This window comes from Fukomys damarensis, unplaced genomic scaffold (genome assembly GCF_012274545.1).
Source record: "Fukomys damarensis isolate Sample0158 unplaced genomic scaffold, DMR_v1.0_HiC HiC_scaffold_9, whole genome shotgun sequence".
Lineage (NCBI taxonomy): Eukaryota > Metazoa > Chordata > Mammalia > Rodentia > Bathyergidae > Fukomys > Fukomys damarensis.
The window spans coordinates 27,554,730-27,572,265 of NW_022900921.1; the positions used below are offsets into that span (position 1 = coordinate 27,554,730).

General features: G+C 51.9%; 2 protein-coding genes across 3 annotated transcripts in view; both read right to left on the bottom strand.

The window, feature by feature from the left end:
* Gprin1 (G protein regulated inducer of neurite outgrowth 1) overlaps positions 1-10,882 on the bottom strand; it is a 24,132-nt gene extending 13,250 nt beyond the window's left edge. The window contains exon 1 of the mRNA XM_010622303.1: positions 10,807-10,882. The gene's annotated coding sequence lies outside the window, so the exon portion shown is untranslated. The remainder of the gene's footprint in view (positions 1-10,806) is intronic.
* Positions 6,539-17,020, bottom strand: Sncb (synuclein beta). 2 transcript variants are annotated; one of them, XM_010622110.3, is made up of 5 exons: positions 16,868-17,020; positions 14,758-14,799; positions 14,470-14,588; positions 10,807-10,896; positions 6,539-7,063 (listed from the first exon to the last, which is right to left on the bottom strand). In XM_010622110.3, exons 1-5 carry the CDS (start codon positions 16,986-16,988, stop codon positions 7,040-7,042), a joined length of 396 nt encoding a protein of 131 aa, XP_010620412.1. In that variant the 5' UTR covers positions 16,989-17,020; the 3' UTR covers positions 6,539-7,039. The 2 variants fall into 2 exon arrangements, with proteins under 2 accessions (XP_010620412.1, XP_010620411.1); XM_010622109.3 differs by having other exon boundaries at positions 6,539-10,485.
* Positions 17,021-17,536: the final 516 nt, after the last annotated feature.

Consider the following 17,536-nt stretch of genomic DNA (forward strand, 5'->3'; position numbering starts at 1 on the left):
GCCGGCGGAGCACAAGGAGTCGAGGGAGGGAGGGGCGCCCCTCACCTGCCACCCCTCATCCCGCCTGTGCCTGCGGCCCCGGGAATCCTGGATTCCCCGCCCTTCTCGAACGGGTTCTGATAACACGGACCAGGACACTGAGGGGCGGAGAGTCTGCGCATTTGCGGTGCCTGCTGGGGGCCGGGCGCGCTGTCTGGATCTCAGTCAGGATGGGGAGCCGCTGCTCAGAGATGCGGCCACTTGTCCGAGAACGTGCGCCGCATTCGAGGGGACCCGTGGCGTTGTGATCTCCAAGCTCCCGCTGCGAGGAAATTTCCCGCCTCCTCCTTGGCTGCACTTCCGGCCTTCTCCGCCCCCCCCGCCCCGCCCCCGGCCCTTTGTCTCGCCGCTGCCCACGCTCCCGCGAGCGGCGGGGACGCAAGCTGTGGGGCTGCGGGAGAGGCGCCTTCTATTCGCCTCTGCCGGGCTCCACAAGCAGGGTGGCCGCTCGCCCTCCAGCCTGTGCAAGCCTTCTCCTGGTAGATTCCCTCAAGCAAGTTAGGCCACCTCTTCTAGCCTCAGTTTCCTTATCTGTAAAGTAGGACTAACATTAAGCACCTGAACATCTGAAGTAGGTGTTCAGTGGCTTCCAGTTGAATTTGAATTGCCAAGGACGCAAGAACTCGCTGCCCACTCCCTCCAGATTTCACAGCGCAGAAATGCTCCCTTCTTTCTTAGATTTCCCAGAGAAAATAACTGTAATTGTCTGGAAGGTGATAAACCTATTCTCGCCAGTACTATGAAACCATTTATTAAAAATGGCAACAACTAATGTTAATAAAACTTTGATAAGGCACAGACACCATGCTAAGATTTTGTTTGCAGTTTTCATCTAATTTCAATTTCCAGTCACTGAGGAGCAATATTAATGTGTCACACCCACTTTTTCTGATAAGAAAACATATAGATAAGTAACTTGTAGTCACACAGCTAGATGATAGTGCAGCTGGGATTACAAATTTTGGAAATTTAAATCCTGCACGGCCGGGCGTGGTGGCGCACGCCTGTAATCCCAGCACTCGGGAGACTGAGGCAGGAGGATCGCTGTGAGTTTGAGACCAGTCTAGGCTACATAGTGAGTTCCAGGTCAGTCTCAACTACATAGTGAGACCCTGTCTCAAACCCCCCCCAAAAAAAAGAAAAAAAAGAAATTTAAGTCCTGCACACCTCATGCTTAATTATTGCTTTTAGTTCTCTCCTTATCCGGTGAACTATAAGTCTCTGTGACCTTACACTCTTTTAAAAATGTAGATGCAAGTGAAGAAAAATCAGCGGAACCACCGTCTTTCCTCAACATCCCCCAAAAGGAAAAAAACCCACAGAATGGCGGACCATCGTTCAGCACCACGGACAGCAACAGGCCAAGGCTGCTCTCTAATTATCCCTGGTTCTGAAAATGTTTCATTCAAGAGTGAAATGGCACTTAGCTTCAGTTTGTCAACTGTATTCCTCATTTATAATTTTTGGGTTTTTTTTTGTGACAGGGTCTCACTATGTAACTGAGAATGATCTGGAACTCACTATGTAGCCCAGGCTGGTCTTGAACTCACAGCAATCCTCCTGCCTCCGCCTCCCGAGTGCTGGGATTACAGGCGTGCGCCACCATGCCCGGCTCCTCATTTATCATTTAAATCCCACTCACCTTCAAAAATAACACTATTGGATCCATGGTACAGGTGAAAATTGAGGCCTAGGGAGGGTCACAAGACATGGAACTAACCTTTGATCTAAAACGTTCACCTTGGGGCAGGAGAGTGCTTAGGATAAAGCCAGCACATATATGAGAAGGCTCAAGCAGTTGTTCAAGTGAAGGATGTAACAAAAGATGCACAAGAGTGTCTGTTGGGATGGAGAGGAGGGGCAAGACTCAGTGCCTATTTAGGGGTAAAAACCAATAGACATGGTGTAGGTATGAAGGGAGACAAGATTCTGCTGCCCCTCCTGAGGTTCTGCCTTGAGGAGCCAGGTGAATGGAATACATACACCTTATGAGCCCTGGGGGTAAGAAGGGCTTATGGGATGGCCACACTGAGACATAAAAGTGCAGAGCTCTGAAAGGGTCACAGCTGAAGACAGACTAGAAATTCCACCACTGAGAGCTGGTGAAGGAGGTTGTGCGAGGGATGTGGGCATGTGGAGACAGAGTATATATAAAATAGGGAGACACAAGGGCCCTAGGCCATCCTGATGAGCACCAGCACTAAGGGACTGGCCAGGAAAAGGAAAATGCAAAGAAGAAGGAGAAGCAAAGGCCTGATAAGCTAGTAAACCCCAAAAGAGTGTGATGATTCAGAAGCAAAGGGAGAAAATGTTCCAGGAGAATCCCAGTGTCAGCCACATCAGGAAGGCATAATCCTGCCAAAAGGTTTTCCTTAGATTGAAAAGAAGGTAACTGGAAACTTGATGTCTTTGTTACTTTCTCATTGCTGAGGCAAAATACCTGACACCCAAAGTTAAAGCAGGAAAGGTTTATTGTAGCTCACAGATTGTAGAGGTTTCAGTCCATTGCCAGCTGGATCTAGGGCAAGGTGGCATAGCAGAATGGGATTGCAGAGGAGAAACAATTCATGGAGAGCAGAAGGCAGCAAAGCAGCAAAGTAGTGAAGAAGCAGTAATCCATGATAGCAACCCTCTTTCTGTCCCTTATATTCTATTCAGGCTACATGCCCTTGGGGGGTGGCACTCACACCCAGGGTGGGCCGTCCCATTATCCCCACCCAGACCTAAGCCAAACAAACCAATGACTAATTATTAATCATACACCCTTGATCCCAGCATCTCAGTTAGTTCCAGCATCACATACAAGCCTAGCATCACATGCTCTAGACCCAGCCATCTCTGAAAGGCCCTACCTATGACCATATGAGACTTTGGGGGACACAGCCATAACACTTGATAAGCACAACATCAGAGAAGTGGTGGGAGTGAAAGGTCAACTTGGTGCAGGGCAGATTGGGGAGTAAATGAGAGTAAGAAAGTGGAGTAGATAGGTAGACTCCTTTCTTGAGAAGTTTGGGCTCTGAAGGGAAAAGAGGTAGGGCAGTCTGATCAGGCAGATGGAAGGTTAAAACAGGGAAAACTTGAAGGCATTGGAATCCTGATAGGAGGAGCTCAGGAAGGAAGGAAAGGTGAAGATGCCAATAAAGACAAGTACAAGGGTTTGACTCAGATGCTCATAGTGGAAGAAAAGGTGGGATCCAGATCCCTGGGGTAGTCACAGAGCTGAGATGAAATTGAAGGCATGTGGTTTATTCATGAGATGGAAGGACACCGGCAGGGGAGTGGAAAGATGGCCGAGGGAGGAAAGGCAGCCAATGAGAGTTTATTATTAAGCCAACTTCCACAGTGGGTGAGTGAAGCTTAATTCTGCAGGGAAGTCTTAGAAACTGAGGTAAATGCATACCTCAGGATTGTTTTGGCCAAGGGCAAGGGACCTCAGGTGTGCAGATCCCAACACCTGGCAGATGTGTTGCAAGGGCTATGGGACACTTCTGGCCCACAATACATTAGGGGAAAAGGGGTTCTAGCGGTTGGAGAGTATCTCTTTGACAAAGGTCCAAGTTCTTGCTATTTGAAATCCTGCTAATGGGCCCAGAAATGGTCAAGACATTCAAGGGGATGTGGACAGAGCTCTGGCAGTGCTGAGTCTGTGGGTACAGTTAGGCCCTCTTCTTATCTGTGTCCTCTCCATTCTCTCTGACCACTCTTGTTCCAAAGGGATTTTTTGGTAATGCCAATTTTTTAAATGAAAACTTTCAGACAACAAAACACTTGCTAAGGCAGAGGAAGAACTCAAAATGGGCAGAGAGGCAGTTTGTGTGGGTTCAGTCTTGGCTTTGCCAGTTATTAGCTATGCGGTTTTGGTTGAGGTCTCTCTGAAGCTCCCTTCACCATATACAACACTAGGCTCTCGGTTCTGTGAAAAAAATATACAGATTCCTTACATAATGTATCCTTTGTGGGGAATGCCACTGTTCCTGCAAGTTCTGAGCATAGCACCTCCACTTTTCTTGGGGGACCACTTCTTCAGCCCAGTCTGTTGCCGGGGTGGAGCAGACCCCACTGCCAGCTCGAGGGGCAGGTAGTGACTAGGTCTGGTCAATCACTGTCCAATGATTCATTCTGGTGGTAGGGTGGAGCAGTGGGCCATCCAAGGGAAAATGCCTCTCGCTCTCCTGGAGAAAGTCTGGAGGTTGCTGAATTGATGATGTGTCCATAGTCCTGGAGGATCATCTTTGCTCCCATGTGGAGAGAGCGTGCCTAAGCTTAGGGTTTTGGTTAACCTTGTGACAATGAACATGGTCACCCACACCCATGTGAGCATGTACGCATATGCACCTGTCGCGGGTTGGTCTGCTGCTGGGGAACCATACACACTCGTATGTACCAGAAGATAAACAAGAGCCTGCTGCTCCTTGGCTGGCACCCAGGCCGGGGGTGGAATAAACAATCCCAGTGACTTTCTGAAAAGCAAGCGTGTGTGGCAACAGGCACCATGGAGACAAGCAGACTGTACCAGAGCAGAGACAGCAACCAGCCCCCAGTGCCACTCTGTGCACGCTTGTGATCACCACACACACACATATTTCATCCTTTCCCACCCTTTCTTGACTATATTATGTACATATCCATTCCATTAAACATGGTTCAGCCCATCCTCATGGCCTAGCCATCTATTCCCATTCCAGCTTTGCCTGAAGCTGAAGGCTTTGGCGAAGGTCCAAGATCTCAATACAACTGTATCCATGGTTCTGGAATCCTCCTGTACACTGGTCCTGGTCTAGGCTGAATTTCAGCAAATCACAGTCCCTAGTGAAGGTGTACCCTCTGTGTGTATGTGTGTGGGCATTGGTGATACCATATAAACCCGGCTTTCTGTGAAGTTCTTGCATAAAATTCTTGTGCTTCAGAGGCACACACACAACATATTCACACACTACTTCAAGCAACACCCAGACCCTATACCCCTTAAGACTCGTACAGAATTCAGATGTGCACCTATCCTCATGCATGCAGTGCATAACCCAAGGTACCCAAGATGATGATATGATGGCAGTGTATCATTTATTGACTCCTATGTGTTCTATAGTCATTGTTTCATTCGATTTCATCTTAAAGAAAACCATCAGTGATGATACAATTATCACTCCCATTGCACAGGTGAAGAAACTGACTGACATTCACAGAAGTAGTAACTTGCTACGGCTAAACAAACAGAAAGGGGCAAAGCTGCAAGTCATTCCAGCTATACCATCACCCTACTCAGATATACATGTAGCAACACACACACACACACACACACACACACACACACACCCCTACACACCTACCTACCACCTCCATCCAGACAACTAATGGATACTTATGGATTTATCTTTCTCCTCCCAACCACTTTGCATGGCCTCTAGGCCGTCACTGTGCTTGGCCTGCGATCATGAGACTCTCTGGCCTGGGCATGTACAAGCACACCCTGATGCCCAAAGACGCCCTTCCTCTTTGCAACTCTTTCACTCCAAGCAGCTGCTGGCCCTGGCCCGGCTGGGGGCGGCCCTAGAATTTGGATCAATGACTCAGGCTGAATCATGGCCCAGCTGCTCCTTAGCACCCCTCCCCCACTCTGCCCAGAAAGCCTGTTGGGAAGGCAGAGGTGGGCCTGTGGGGGGGGGGATGGAGGAGGACAGAAGGGAATAAGCACTTGAGAAGGAAAAATAGGCACAATAGGGCTTCTCAGGCAGCCACCACCCACGATCTCTGTTCTGCCAGGAAAGGGGGTCCTTCTGTCTAAACACAGGCCGGGGGCTCCTTCTAATCCCAGAGCCCGCTCCCTTCTCTTACCTCCTGGCTCTAATAATAATAGCAACAATAACAATATTAACTATTCCAGTTGATCACATATTTTACAGCACTCTATAGTTATTAAATTCTCCTATTAGCCCTAAGGAGTGGAAATTAGCCTCCTGACTTGAAAGCTGGGCAAATTGAGGCTCAGAGAGTTTGCGTGAACGGATCGATATCACACAGTTGGTGAAATGACAGAACTAGGAGAGCTCCAGCCTCCTGGTCTAATCTGCAGTCTTGCATTTGGGCAGGATGAGGGCACGATGGGGAGCATCTGGGGCTATATAGTGGGGAAGATGGTGCGGGTACTGCAGAAGCATGGTTGGGCCATGACATTAAGGGGCGCATGAGAGGGCATGGCTGAGGCATAACTAGTGGCTTGGTATGAGGCAGAATTGTAGACACATTTTTCCTCTACCATCCTGCAACTAATAGGTTATGGAATTACTTATGCTTTCAAGTCTGTCAGTGTTTCAGACCAAGGCTAACAAATCCAGAGCATGGAGTTATTGAGGAGAAAGCTTTGGTTGTGGGGTCTTTGTTTCCTGAAGTCTTAGTTTCCCCATGTGAAAAAGTCACAGGCAAGGTATACTATTAAGAGGCATGAGTGAAATCACACACATCATGTCCTTTAGAAGCCTGGAAGGGCTTCACAAAGGGCTGTTTTTCACATTTTGTTTTATTCTTTAAAAAACATCCATGGGTGATGGGCAGAGGGCACAGCGGGCTTCTGGGAGCCGGTGGGGGGGCTGCCGAGAGAGGGGGTGGGTGACATATTTTCCTTTCTCCCTGCCAGGGCTCCGTCTGGCCTTCCCCCACCCTCAGCCCAGAGCTTGTTTCTAGGCAACAGGATAGATGCAGGGATGGTTTGGAGGGGAGAGAGCTATAAATAGGGAAGGGAGAAAACAAAAATAAAGTTCCAGAGAAAGCCAGGAAGCTGCATTACTGGGCAGTGGGGGTAGGTAGACAGATGAACAGTGGGGACACGAGGACGGCCTCCAGTCTTTCATCAAGGGGAGGGCAATTCTCCAGGTAGCCACCCAGCAAGGCCTCCGGGTGCTGACATGGGTGGGAAGAGGGTTTCTGTGTGCATCCGAACAAGAGAAGGGAAGGGTGGTGAGAAGTTGCTCTGGTCCACTGAGCAGTGGCAAGAAGGAAAGATTTAAACAGGCAGAGTTGAGGGCAGCTTGTCTCGATGAAGGAAAGAACACAAGCAAAGGAAGAGAAATTAGGGGCCAGTCAGGGTGGACCTAGTGCACAGACCTCTGAAGGCCCCTGACAAGCCTCAGTCTCATTGGTTGCACACTTTTGCACACAAACCCAGAAGTGGGCACTCCTCCACCTGCAACACTTGGTCTTCTAAAGATGTCCCCACTCTGCCCTCTTTCTTTTCAGTTCCAGTTCTGCCTCACCCCCTCAGATACCTGGCCCAGCCACCTTATTTTAATGTTGCTTTTCACTGCCTCTCTCCCTAGGACTCTACCACATTGCTCTTTCTTATGTTCGTCATGAAACTTGCAATCATCTTGTTCATCATTTTATGATCAATGGGAGGTGAGCTGACAGAGCATCAGCCTGCAGGACTGTTCCCTCACATCACTCACTTCTAAGACAGAGCAGATGTGTAACACACATTGTCCGGTGACTAAGTGCATGCATACGACACACATGGGCAACATCTGTGTACACACGTGATCACAGATACAGACATAGCAGATACACATGCCCATGCCACAAGTGCGTGTGCACACAGCTCAAATTCACAAACACACAATGTTGCTCCCCATCTTCATGGTATTGCACAAGTGTGTGTAATTTTCACGTTGCTGCTTCACCATGTTTTCCTATTGTGGGTGTGCTTCATTTGTTTGTCTGTCCTCAAAGAGAGAAAATGCTTGTTTTGGAAATTCCAAAGGTGTTGGCCTTTGCAGTCAGTCCTGGGGCTCACTGTGGCCTTTGCCACTTCCTAGCAATGTGACCAGGGCAGGTAGCTATGCCTCTCCAACCTGCGTCTCCTCATCTATAAACTGGGCCTCACAACAAGGAACCCTTGAAGTCAGTTTCAAGCGAAATTAGTAGTGATAAGCACCACATGCCTGGGATATACTGGTCACTTGGGAAATGGCCCCCTGCCTGTCACGTGGGAGGAGCCCGTGAGCTGTGTGGGCTACACTACCATCTGACACAGGGCTGACGTCTTCTGCTGACACTTCTGGGCCTGTGCCTGGAATGCATTTAAAGCGGTCCTGGCAGATGAGAACGCTGCCCTCTGTGCAGAACCATTCTCAGTGGGGCCAGGTGTAGGGCTTGGCACCAGAGAAGTAGTAATAAATCTCCCCTCAGGCCAGGTGGTAAACCTGGTTTTGGCATCTAAAAATGGGTATCAGGTGCAGTTGTTGGATTGGAAGTCACAAACTCTACAGGGCAGGCAGTTCGTGAAAATGAAATAAGTGGATAGGTGTAATATAGTAAGGAGGGAAAGGGACGAAGGGACAGGGGCCAACTGGAAAAGGAATGCACAGCCCAAAGGTATTCAGATTTTAAAAATTTAAAACCTGGTGCTAGCAAATGAAATGCATCTAGAAGCCCTATTCAGCCCGAGGGTCATGAGTTCGCCATCCCTCAGGAGTTGCACATAGAGACTTAAATCAGCCCAAAGGGATTTCAAGCTCCTTCAATCCTCATTCACTTGAGCTAGAGAATCCAAACCCACCTGTTCTCTCTAAACGCAGAAACACACACACTCTCTCTCTCTGTCTCTCCCTCCCTCCCATCTGCCAGGTGCTTCTAGAAATAACCCCCCCACACACTGCAGGCCAAGGTGACCCTTGCATACTGGTCTCCCGCCGTGCTCAAGGCCTTTCCAGGATTGGAATCGCCTCGGATGATCCCGGGGAGAAGGAGGCACTGATGCTTGGAGGTGGGGTTAAATAGAGCAAGCATCTTCCAGCTTTGGGGCTGAAGGTGGAGGCTTGGGCTTTGGCTCAGAACTGAGCTAGGGCTAAAGCACAAAAGTGGGCGGGACTTCGCAGGAGAGGCTGGGGGCCTCTGCCGCAAAGCCCTGCCTGACTCCTGCATGTCAGGGTCAGGGCCGCTGCAGCGAAAGAGGGCAGGGGCGCTGCCCAAATCGGGGCGGGGCTCGGAGCTTCTGAGCCAATAAAAGCAGAGTTTTCCTCTGCCGGGGGCGGGGCTTCTGCGCAGAACCCACAGGATCACTCCCCTCTTTCTTCCTCATTCTGAGGCGGTATTGGGGGCCCCCTAGTGCCGGTCCTGGTCTGCTCAAGGTTCCTGGACGCCTTCCTGGATGTCTGCAGACCCATTTCGGGGAGAACTCAAACTTTCAGGCGCCCTTCTGGGAGGAGTAGAACACTGCATGCCAGAGCTCTGTCCTCTTCTGGAGGATTGACCCACTTCCACTCCCCTTTGCCGAATTTTTCTGCTTTGGGCAGGTGTGGGTGAAGGCCTGCATGTGTACGCGTTCTGCAGCGGGAAAAGCTCTGCGTGTAAAAGCACAGCTGATTTCTGAAGGCTTCTCCGAGGCGCATGTACAGCTAAGAGAGCGCTCGTGTCTGCACGCGTGTGCACATGTGAGCTGGCCGGGGGTACGTACACGCGGGTTCGCGCGTGAGGGCCTGCCTACTTGCACGCGCGTCCCCCTGCCTTTGCGGCGCTGTGCTTCCCATGGCCTTGTACCTCCAGTAATTGCGTTACAGCCCAGCAGGTGGCGCCGCGAGCCACCTTTCCGCCTCCCAGTCAACTGTGCGTCCCAACCCAGGGGGCACCCTCCTCTAACCTCCAGGTCTTGGGCAGGGGCGAAGAGAAGACGCATAAATCGGGGTCCCGGCAGCCAGTCCTGTGCCTGGGTCCAGTGTGCCAGATCCCAAAGGGCAGAGGGCCACTCCAGGGCCCGGAAGCCCACCTGCCTCCGCCATCAGGCGCTCAGCCCTGCCCATGCAGCGCTGGCTACAGACAGATTGGCTTTATTCATGGACACACGCGGGGGCGGCCGGGCCCGCCCGCCCGGGACACGCTCACACTGAGGTGGGGTGGGGGACTCTCCATGCCACAATCACAACACACGTCGCCTGTGCTCGGACCGGGCCGGCTAAGGGAGGGGCATGGCGCAGCCTGGCTCCTGGTTTTGGTTTTGAAAAAAAAAAGTTCTTGGGTCGAAGTGGGAGTCGGGTGGGGTGCTCTGGGGCTGCCCGGGAGCCCCTCGGAGAGCCTCTGTCGCGGGTGTTGGAGGAGCCATCGCTTTCCTATCTTCGTTTAAAAATACATAGAACATGCTACATCCGCGCAGACACTGGACAGGGTGGGACCAGAAGGGGCCACAATGGTGGGACGAGATTCCTAGCCGTGGCGGAAGCCCCGGCCCAGTCCATACCCCAGGGTTGGACTCGGGTGGGTATGACAGACAGATGGACAGACACTGACACAGGCTCCAAGGGGGCGCCTCGGAGAAGGAAGATCTCGTGTTTTTGGGGGAAAGGGTAGAAGGACAGCCCTGGCTCTGGGGGGTGGGGCAGGGACAGGGAAGGAATTGTGCTGCTGGTGGGGGGCCGTCCTGGTCCCTTAGGCCTCTGGCTCATATTCCTGATACTCCTCCTGCATCAGAGGGATAGGATGGGGTAGAGAAGAGCAAAAGGGAGGGAGATTGGAGACCAACAGCCCCCTCTCAGAGGACATGGCACGCCCCTCCCCCTGGGCGGAAGGCACATCGAGTTGGGGACAGCAGGCTTGCCTGGGCTGTTAGGCCCCATCCATCCTCCCCTCCATTCTTCCACCTTCTGCAGCCTGGGTTCTAGAGAGGCAGGGACTGAAGCTCCATTCCCAACCTTATCATGCAAGGGAGCACCCACCAGGGCTACAGTTAGCAGCAATCTTCCTAGGTGCCCAGAGACCTACCCGGCCCTGCTACCCCCTCACCTGCGGTGGTTCCTCATAACTCTCCCCTTCTGGCTCCATCAAGGGCTCAATTAGTGGCTCCTCAGCAGCTTCCTGGGCCACTTCCTCTGGCTGTGGGCAGAGAAAGGCAAGGCTGGTGAGGACAGCAGGGATACCTCCTAAATGCCTTACGCTGGTAAGAAGCTGGCTGATTGGAAGAGTGGGGAAGGCAAGGATGGGTTGGCAGTGCAGAAAAATTTTAAACCTTTTATTTGGAGCACCTTGGAAGTGGGGTGGTGTGAGGGAGAAAGAAACCCTTGCTGATCATCTCCCAAAGCCGGGAGTGTATGGGGCGGGGGTGCCAGGCTCGCTGTGCCTGTCCTCCCAGCACTTGGCAGCCTCTGCATGGCCATCATTTGCGACTGGATGGAATAGGGAAGACAGCACACTCAGTCACCCATTTATCCCTCTCTCCTTTGGGTCTGGCTTTGCTGTATGGCAGGACCCCAGAGAGAACCCTGGAGATTCCCATCCAAGGAGGGAGGGAGACGGAGGCTCAGGGACAGGGATGGGCAGGGGCTCTGAGCCATTCCCCTGCCGTCTTCCACTCTTCCCTCCCCCAGGGCCCAGCCTGGCCTGGTTTCTTCACTGTTGCTATTTTAAGATAAGCTGGAAGCAACAGCTCATGGTGTTGCTTGGATGTGTGAGCTGAGACTCTCCCCTCCCCCTTGCATCTGCTGCCCAGACAGGCATAGATCAGCAGGCATGCATATAGGGGGCCTGCCAAATACATGCCTGGCCACCTGCAGGTGAGCCCATGTGTGTGCACAAAACACAGGACTAAGCTAGCTGCACACACAGACACACGGAACAGTCCCTGTCTAGGTGGACCCATCAGTTTACAGCTCCAGACCTAGCTTATTCCTCCTATTGCAGAGATGGGAAAATGTTTGCTTGCTCCAAGTCACCCAGCTATGACCAGAACCCAGAGAAGAAACAGTTTTAAAAATCCTAACCTGAGTGCATAATTGGGAAGCAAGTTGTATGTGCAAACAGGATGGGTGTGTGCACGGTAGTCTAGCCACACAGTGGAGCAGTGCACAAGAATGAAGAACAATAATAGCATGTACTTTTGGGGGGGTACCAGGGTTCGAACTCGGGACATTGAGCTTTCAAGGCAGGCGGCAGCACTACTGAATTAAATCCCCAGCCCAGCATGTACTTTATGAAGACATTTATATGAAGTTAAAACACATCTAACTAATTTGTGGTGGTAGAAGTGAGGAAGCAGGTATTCTTGGAGGGGGTTGGCAGGCCAAGAATGAGGTGAGGTAAGTGAAGTGCATAGGGTTCAAATGCTAGCCAAGCATTTGCTCCTAGGGTCCTGTGAGTGGGTGCCCCTGCCTGCCTTGTCTCAGTCTAGCCCTGCCTTTAGAAGTAGGGACTTGGAAAGGGTATGGGGTGGGGGTCTGATGTTTTGTCTTGAGCTGACTGCTGGTTACATACAGGAGTATCCCCTTCTGAAAATTTCATGGTGCTGCACACTTTATTGCTTGTATGTCGTACTTCCATTTTAAAAAAAGCCACTCAGTATACACTTCAGCAGTAGAGCATATGCTCAGCAAGCATGAGGCTCTGAGATCCATCCCTAGCACCTCCCCTCCAAAAAATTGCAGCCTGGCCCTTACTAGCTACCTGGCATCAGATAAGTCATTTCCCCTAGGATCACAGCCTCCTGGGACAGAGAAGAAGATGGTGCCTGTGTGCCTTGAGAACTATGGTGAGGACCCTATGATTGAAAGCAAGCTGGAAGGTAAAAATGATCAGAAATGCTGGCTCTGAGCTTGCCTGGGTTCCCTCACCCCTGGGAGCCCTGAAGGGTTGCTATTTGGATTGTAACTCTAACCTTGAGTCCCTTGAGAGAGCAGCCATGAGGTGTTTCCAAGCACCAGGAGGAGAAAGATGACCAGAGAGAAATGACTGCACAAAGGCTTGTCGCAAAGACCCTCAGGATGACATATCAGACCCAGACCTGCCTCTCTGTACCCCAGCATCCAGCACAGTCCTGACCCTGTGTTGGCACAAAGTGACTCCCATGATGTGACCTGAGCTTTGCTCTCAACAAGCTTACGAGGGAAGGAGGCAGGGAGTCTTTGGCAAGTCACTTCCCACCTGAACCTCAGTTCTTCTGTCTGTACAGTTATGGCGCCTTCCTCAAGGGACACTGAAGATTCAGTGCATCACTCCATGTAAAATGTCTAGGGATCAACAAATGGGAATAATCACTGGTAACGTGATTACAGGAAGTGGAAATTATATAGATGGTAAAATTCGGACACAGTGCTGGAAGCAGAGTTACTGAGTCAAGACCTAGGCTTCGAACAGTGGAAGGAAACAGTTGTGCAAAATGTGTGGAGTAGAGGGTGGTATGGGGTCTTTCCACCCAGTGGATACACTCACCTAGATTGCATCCTGATCATGAAAACCAAATGTTGGAGTCTCTGCTTCCACTGCACATGTGCGGGGACAGGCAAAGGGACTCACAGGAGGAACGTCTAGACCCGTGTCTATAAGTGCACAGGGCACACTGTCCTGATAGTATACCTCCATGCCCACCTGGTCACATGACCTCCTGGGGGCAGACACGGACTGCTTGCAGGCCCATGAGGCCAACTGGGCTACTCACTGTATGCAAGCCAGACTCTGTCTGTATCTCAGAGTATCAGCCCCTGGGATTGCAGCATTAGCATCACCTGCATACTTGTTAGAAATAAAAATTCTCAGGCCTCACCTCAGACCTGGTGAACCCGATGGGGCTGACCTTCTGTCTGTTTGTGTGGCCTCTTGGTGATGCTGATACATGTTTAAATTTTGAGACTTTCCTATCTGTATTATCTGTAACCTGCCTAAGAGGACTATTACGTTCATTTCCCACGTTGCGGGCAGATACAGCTGTGAGCTCTTGAGGCCCATGGAACAACTCTACTACTCCCTGGCTGTGAGGCCCTGCACAGGTCCCATCATGTGTTTGAGCTGATTATCTGCCTACAGTTGTCCTAACAGAGTCCTCTGTCTTCGTGCTCACACGTGTAGCCACTAGCCTCCACTGGGGAAACAAGTGTGCGCAAACGCGTGACATACAGGCCTTCTCACCACACTCACACCTGCCTCCAGGCCTCCTTAACTCTCTGAAATACACTTCTTGAACATTTATCTCATTGCTTGGGTGCCAGCTCAGATGTCCCATTGTCAGTGAAGACTTTCTGGCTCAAGTTGCCCTTTCACCCTTTGACTCGATCCTGTTACCTTTGCTGTTTTGTCTTCCCAGAACCTATGCTTATCTGAAATCACCTTGCTTGTTGGGTTGCTTTTTACCAGCTCTTCCCACTACAATGTCAGCTGCATGAATGGAGGATCCCACTCACTGCGGGAGCCTCTAGGACAATTCCTCGCTGGCAAGGACATTCATTTAATGAAATGAATGACACATGCAGATGTGGCCAGAGGTGCAATGCATGTAGACAGCCAGTTCTGGGTCCCTGTCACAGGCAGCGCCGCACCTGTGCACACATTCCAAGTGCGTAGATGGCCTCATTCTGAGCCCTTAGAATGGAAGACAAGGATGTTTTTACCCTAAGCTGGCTGTGGGTGAAGGGGAGGATGCCTGGTGTGTGTGTGGGACACGTGTGGCAGGTGGTCACTCACCTTCAGGTCAGTGGGGAACTCCTCTTTCTTCACCAGGCCTGTAGCTGCCGCGATGTTCCCAGCCCCAGAGAAAACAGCTCCTCCCAGATGTGATGCCTGCTCCTTGGTTTTCTCAGCCACTGGAGCACCAAGGATGTGGGGAAGGGGTTGAGGGGCCAGAGTGAAGGAGGCATAGATGCCCCCACATAACATCCCAGGGCCTGCCCTTCCCAGAGAGCACCCCCACCCTCCTGGCCGGATCATAGGCTGGGGTGAAGGAAAGGGACAGTGCCAGGGTGGGACTGGTACCTGAGGCCACACCTTGTACCACTCCCTCTCTGGTCTTGCTTCCTGCAGGAAGAAGAAAAAAAGAGCACATTTAAGGAGTCTGAACTGAAGGAACAGACATTCCAGCACAGCACAGGAGTTGCAGGGTGGGCAGAAGGATGAAGGTGGCAGTGGATACCCTGGCCCCATCCCTGCCTCACTGGTTCCCATATCATGCAAGTCCTGCCCCAATGGTTTTGGTGGTGGTGTTGTGTTTTGTTTTTTGGTACTGGGGTTCTAACTCAGGACCTCGAGCTTGAGAGGCAGGTGTGGTGTCACTGAGCGAAATCCCTGGCAGTTCTGCCCCAATAGTAATGTTAAGAAGTGTGAGTGGGTTCACGTACCAGAAGCAGTGGGTATGTTAAAACCAAGTTGGCATGGAGACTGAGGCAGGGCCATGAAGGGCATTGAATGCTAGGCTAGAGGGAGCTGAGGCTTTAATGTTAGGGACTGGTGGGGGATACTGGGGCGGATTCTGTGCAGCGGAGGAGGGCAGTGTGGCTTGCGGGCATGAAGTCTGTTAAAACAGACAGTGACAAGGATGCTGGGGTCAACAGGAGTGGAATGACAGGGCTGGTGAGGAGCCAGGAGGGCGGCCAGAGTGGGTCAGGCTGATGTAGGTTCAGGCCTTCCCCTTGTCTCCATCACCACTGCCCTCCCTCGGGCCACACTCTTCTGGTGGCTACACTGTCCCCAAAGGCCTGAGAGACCTTTCTAAAAGGAAGTCAGATCATGTCAGTCTGTTGCTTAACGATCTCTCATTGCAATTACAATAATGTTTTGCTCTGCCTTAAAAGGACCTCCTTGTGACCTGGCTCTTGTTCCCCAACCTGAGTTCTGTTCTACCATTGCTCCCTGCCCTCTGCTCTCTGTGGATTTGAAGGCCTTCATACCTGCCTTTTCTGCCCACCCATCCCTTAGCTGACCCTCAAATGCCACCTCTTTTTATCCTATCCAAAAATGGCCCCTGCCCCTGCCATGTTACTGGAAAGCAGGTACTTGTGACATTTTTCTTTCTTGTACCGGGGATTGAACTTGGGACCTTACACTTTCGAGGCAGGCAGTGGAACCACTGGGCTAAATCCCCAGCCCACCCCTGCCATGTTAAACTGTGTCACTATGAGGAGACAAGGTACCCTTGTCTGCTGTTCACTGGTACATCCTCAGTACCCACACAATGCTTGGCACATAGTAGGTGGTCACCAAATGTTCAAATTTCCACAATTCAAATCTGCTGTAAGCTTGGGGCTACTTACTAGTCCCATGAAGCCTGTGTAAGGGATACTTACACCTGCTGCATACAAGCAAGCCTCCAGTCACCATAGGACTTCAAAAAACAGTGAGTAGAAATTCCAGCCCAACCTCTCTTTATGTAAGTGACCCTATAAGCTCCTTTCACACTTAAGGAGAGAGCTTTTAACAACCCAGCCTTTCTTCTGACAGCATCTGGCAGCTGTGAGGAGGGTGGACAAGAGGAGAAATGGTGATAATAGAACCACAGGTGCTGGGAGGCCGAGGGGCCTGGTAAGCAACTCAGCCCTGGTGAAGGCTGGAGGGTGCCCTGGCTTACCCTGACTTACAGGGGAGGGAGGGCCCACAAATGACGGTGCTTCAGAGTCTATAAAGCTGAGTTTGAACCCTACCTTCAGGTATATTCAGCTGTGTGACCTTGGGCAACATAGGTAAGCCCCTGGGAGCCCCAGCGTCCCTGATCTGTGGAATGGGCTGGGAGCATTAAATGAGGTAATGGATGTTATGGTAATGTGCACAGTACTTGTACTTGGCCTAGAGCATGGGTTCAAAACCAGATACTATTAATAATGGTAATAGAAATTTTAAAAAAGGAGATTCTCTGCCTTAATGGCTGCAGTGGTCCCTGGTCTTTCAGCAGAACCCCTCCTTCATCAGCCCTTTACCAACCCAGGCTTCCATGGACTGACTGTGTCCCCAGTGACCCCTGCTGACCCCGCCCCATCTGCTGACTCATATTCTCCTGCCTGATCGCTCACAGTCTCTGAGGACCCTTTCCCCAGTCCCCACACCCTCAGAGGACACCCAACCCTGCAGCCCCAGAAGTCCCGCCCTCGCCCACCGACGTAGAGGACGCCCTCCTTGGTCTTCTCCGCGGCCTCCGTGACCCCCTGCTTGGTTTTCTCAGCGGCAGCCACAACGCCCTCCTTGGCCATGGACAGGCCCTTCATGAACACGTCCATCCTGGCGGCCTGGGGAGGGCGAAGACACCGCACTCGCGCTCGGCTCCGCACCCCCACCGAGCCCCTCCGGAGGGACGCGATGTCCCCCACCCCGCCTTGGTGCCCCTTCTGGGCTGAGATCCCTTTCCTCCTCCCCAGACTCCCCAGTGCGAAGCCACAGGGCTGCGAAGAGTCCTAGTGTCCTTGAAACCTGGGAGGCGGGAGGGGCCGCTGCCTCTGTTATCCGGAGCCCTGCAACCTGCAGCCCCGCTGAACCGGGGTGCCAGTCTCAGCGCGAAGAGCCGTGGCCCGCCTGTACACACACGACAGTCACACGGTCATGCACACACCACGGACACGCTCACGTGCACATACAGGACATGCAGACGCCCAAAAGCGCACGGACCCTCCGACACACACCGGCGGACGCACGTCCACGGCCACTCAGACAGTTGCAAACAGAGACCGACACACATACCCGGGGGTGCACTCGGCCGTGCGCCCTCCCTCTCACTGCAGCCCCGCTCCATTTTCCATCCCCGTTCCCATCTCCAGCCCCTTCCTCATCT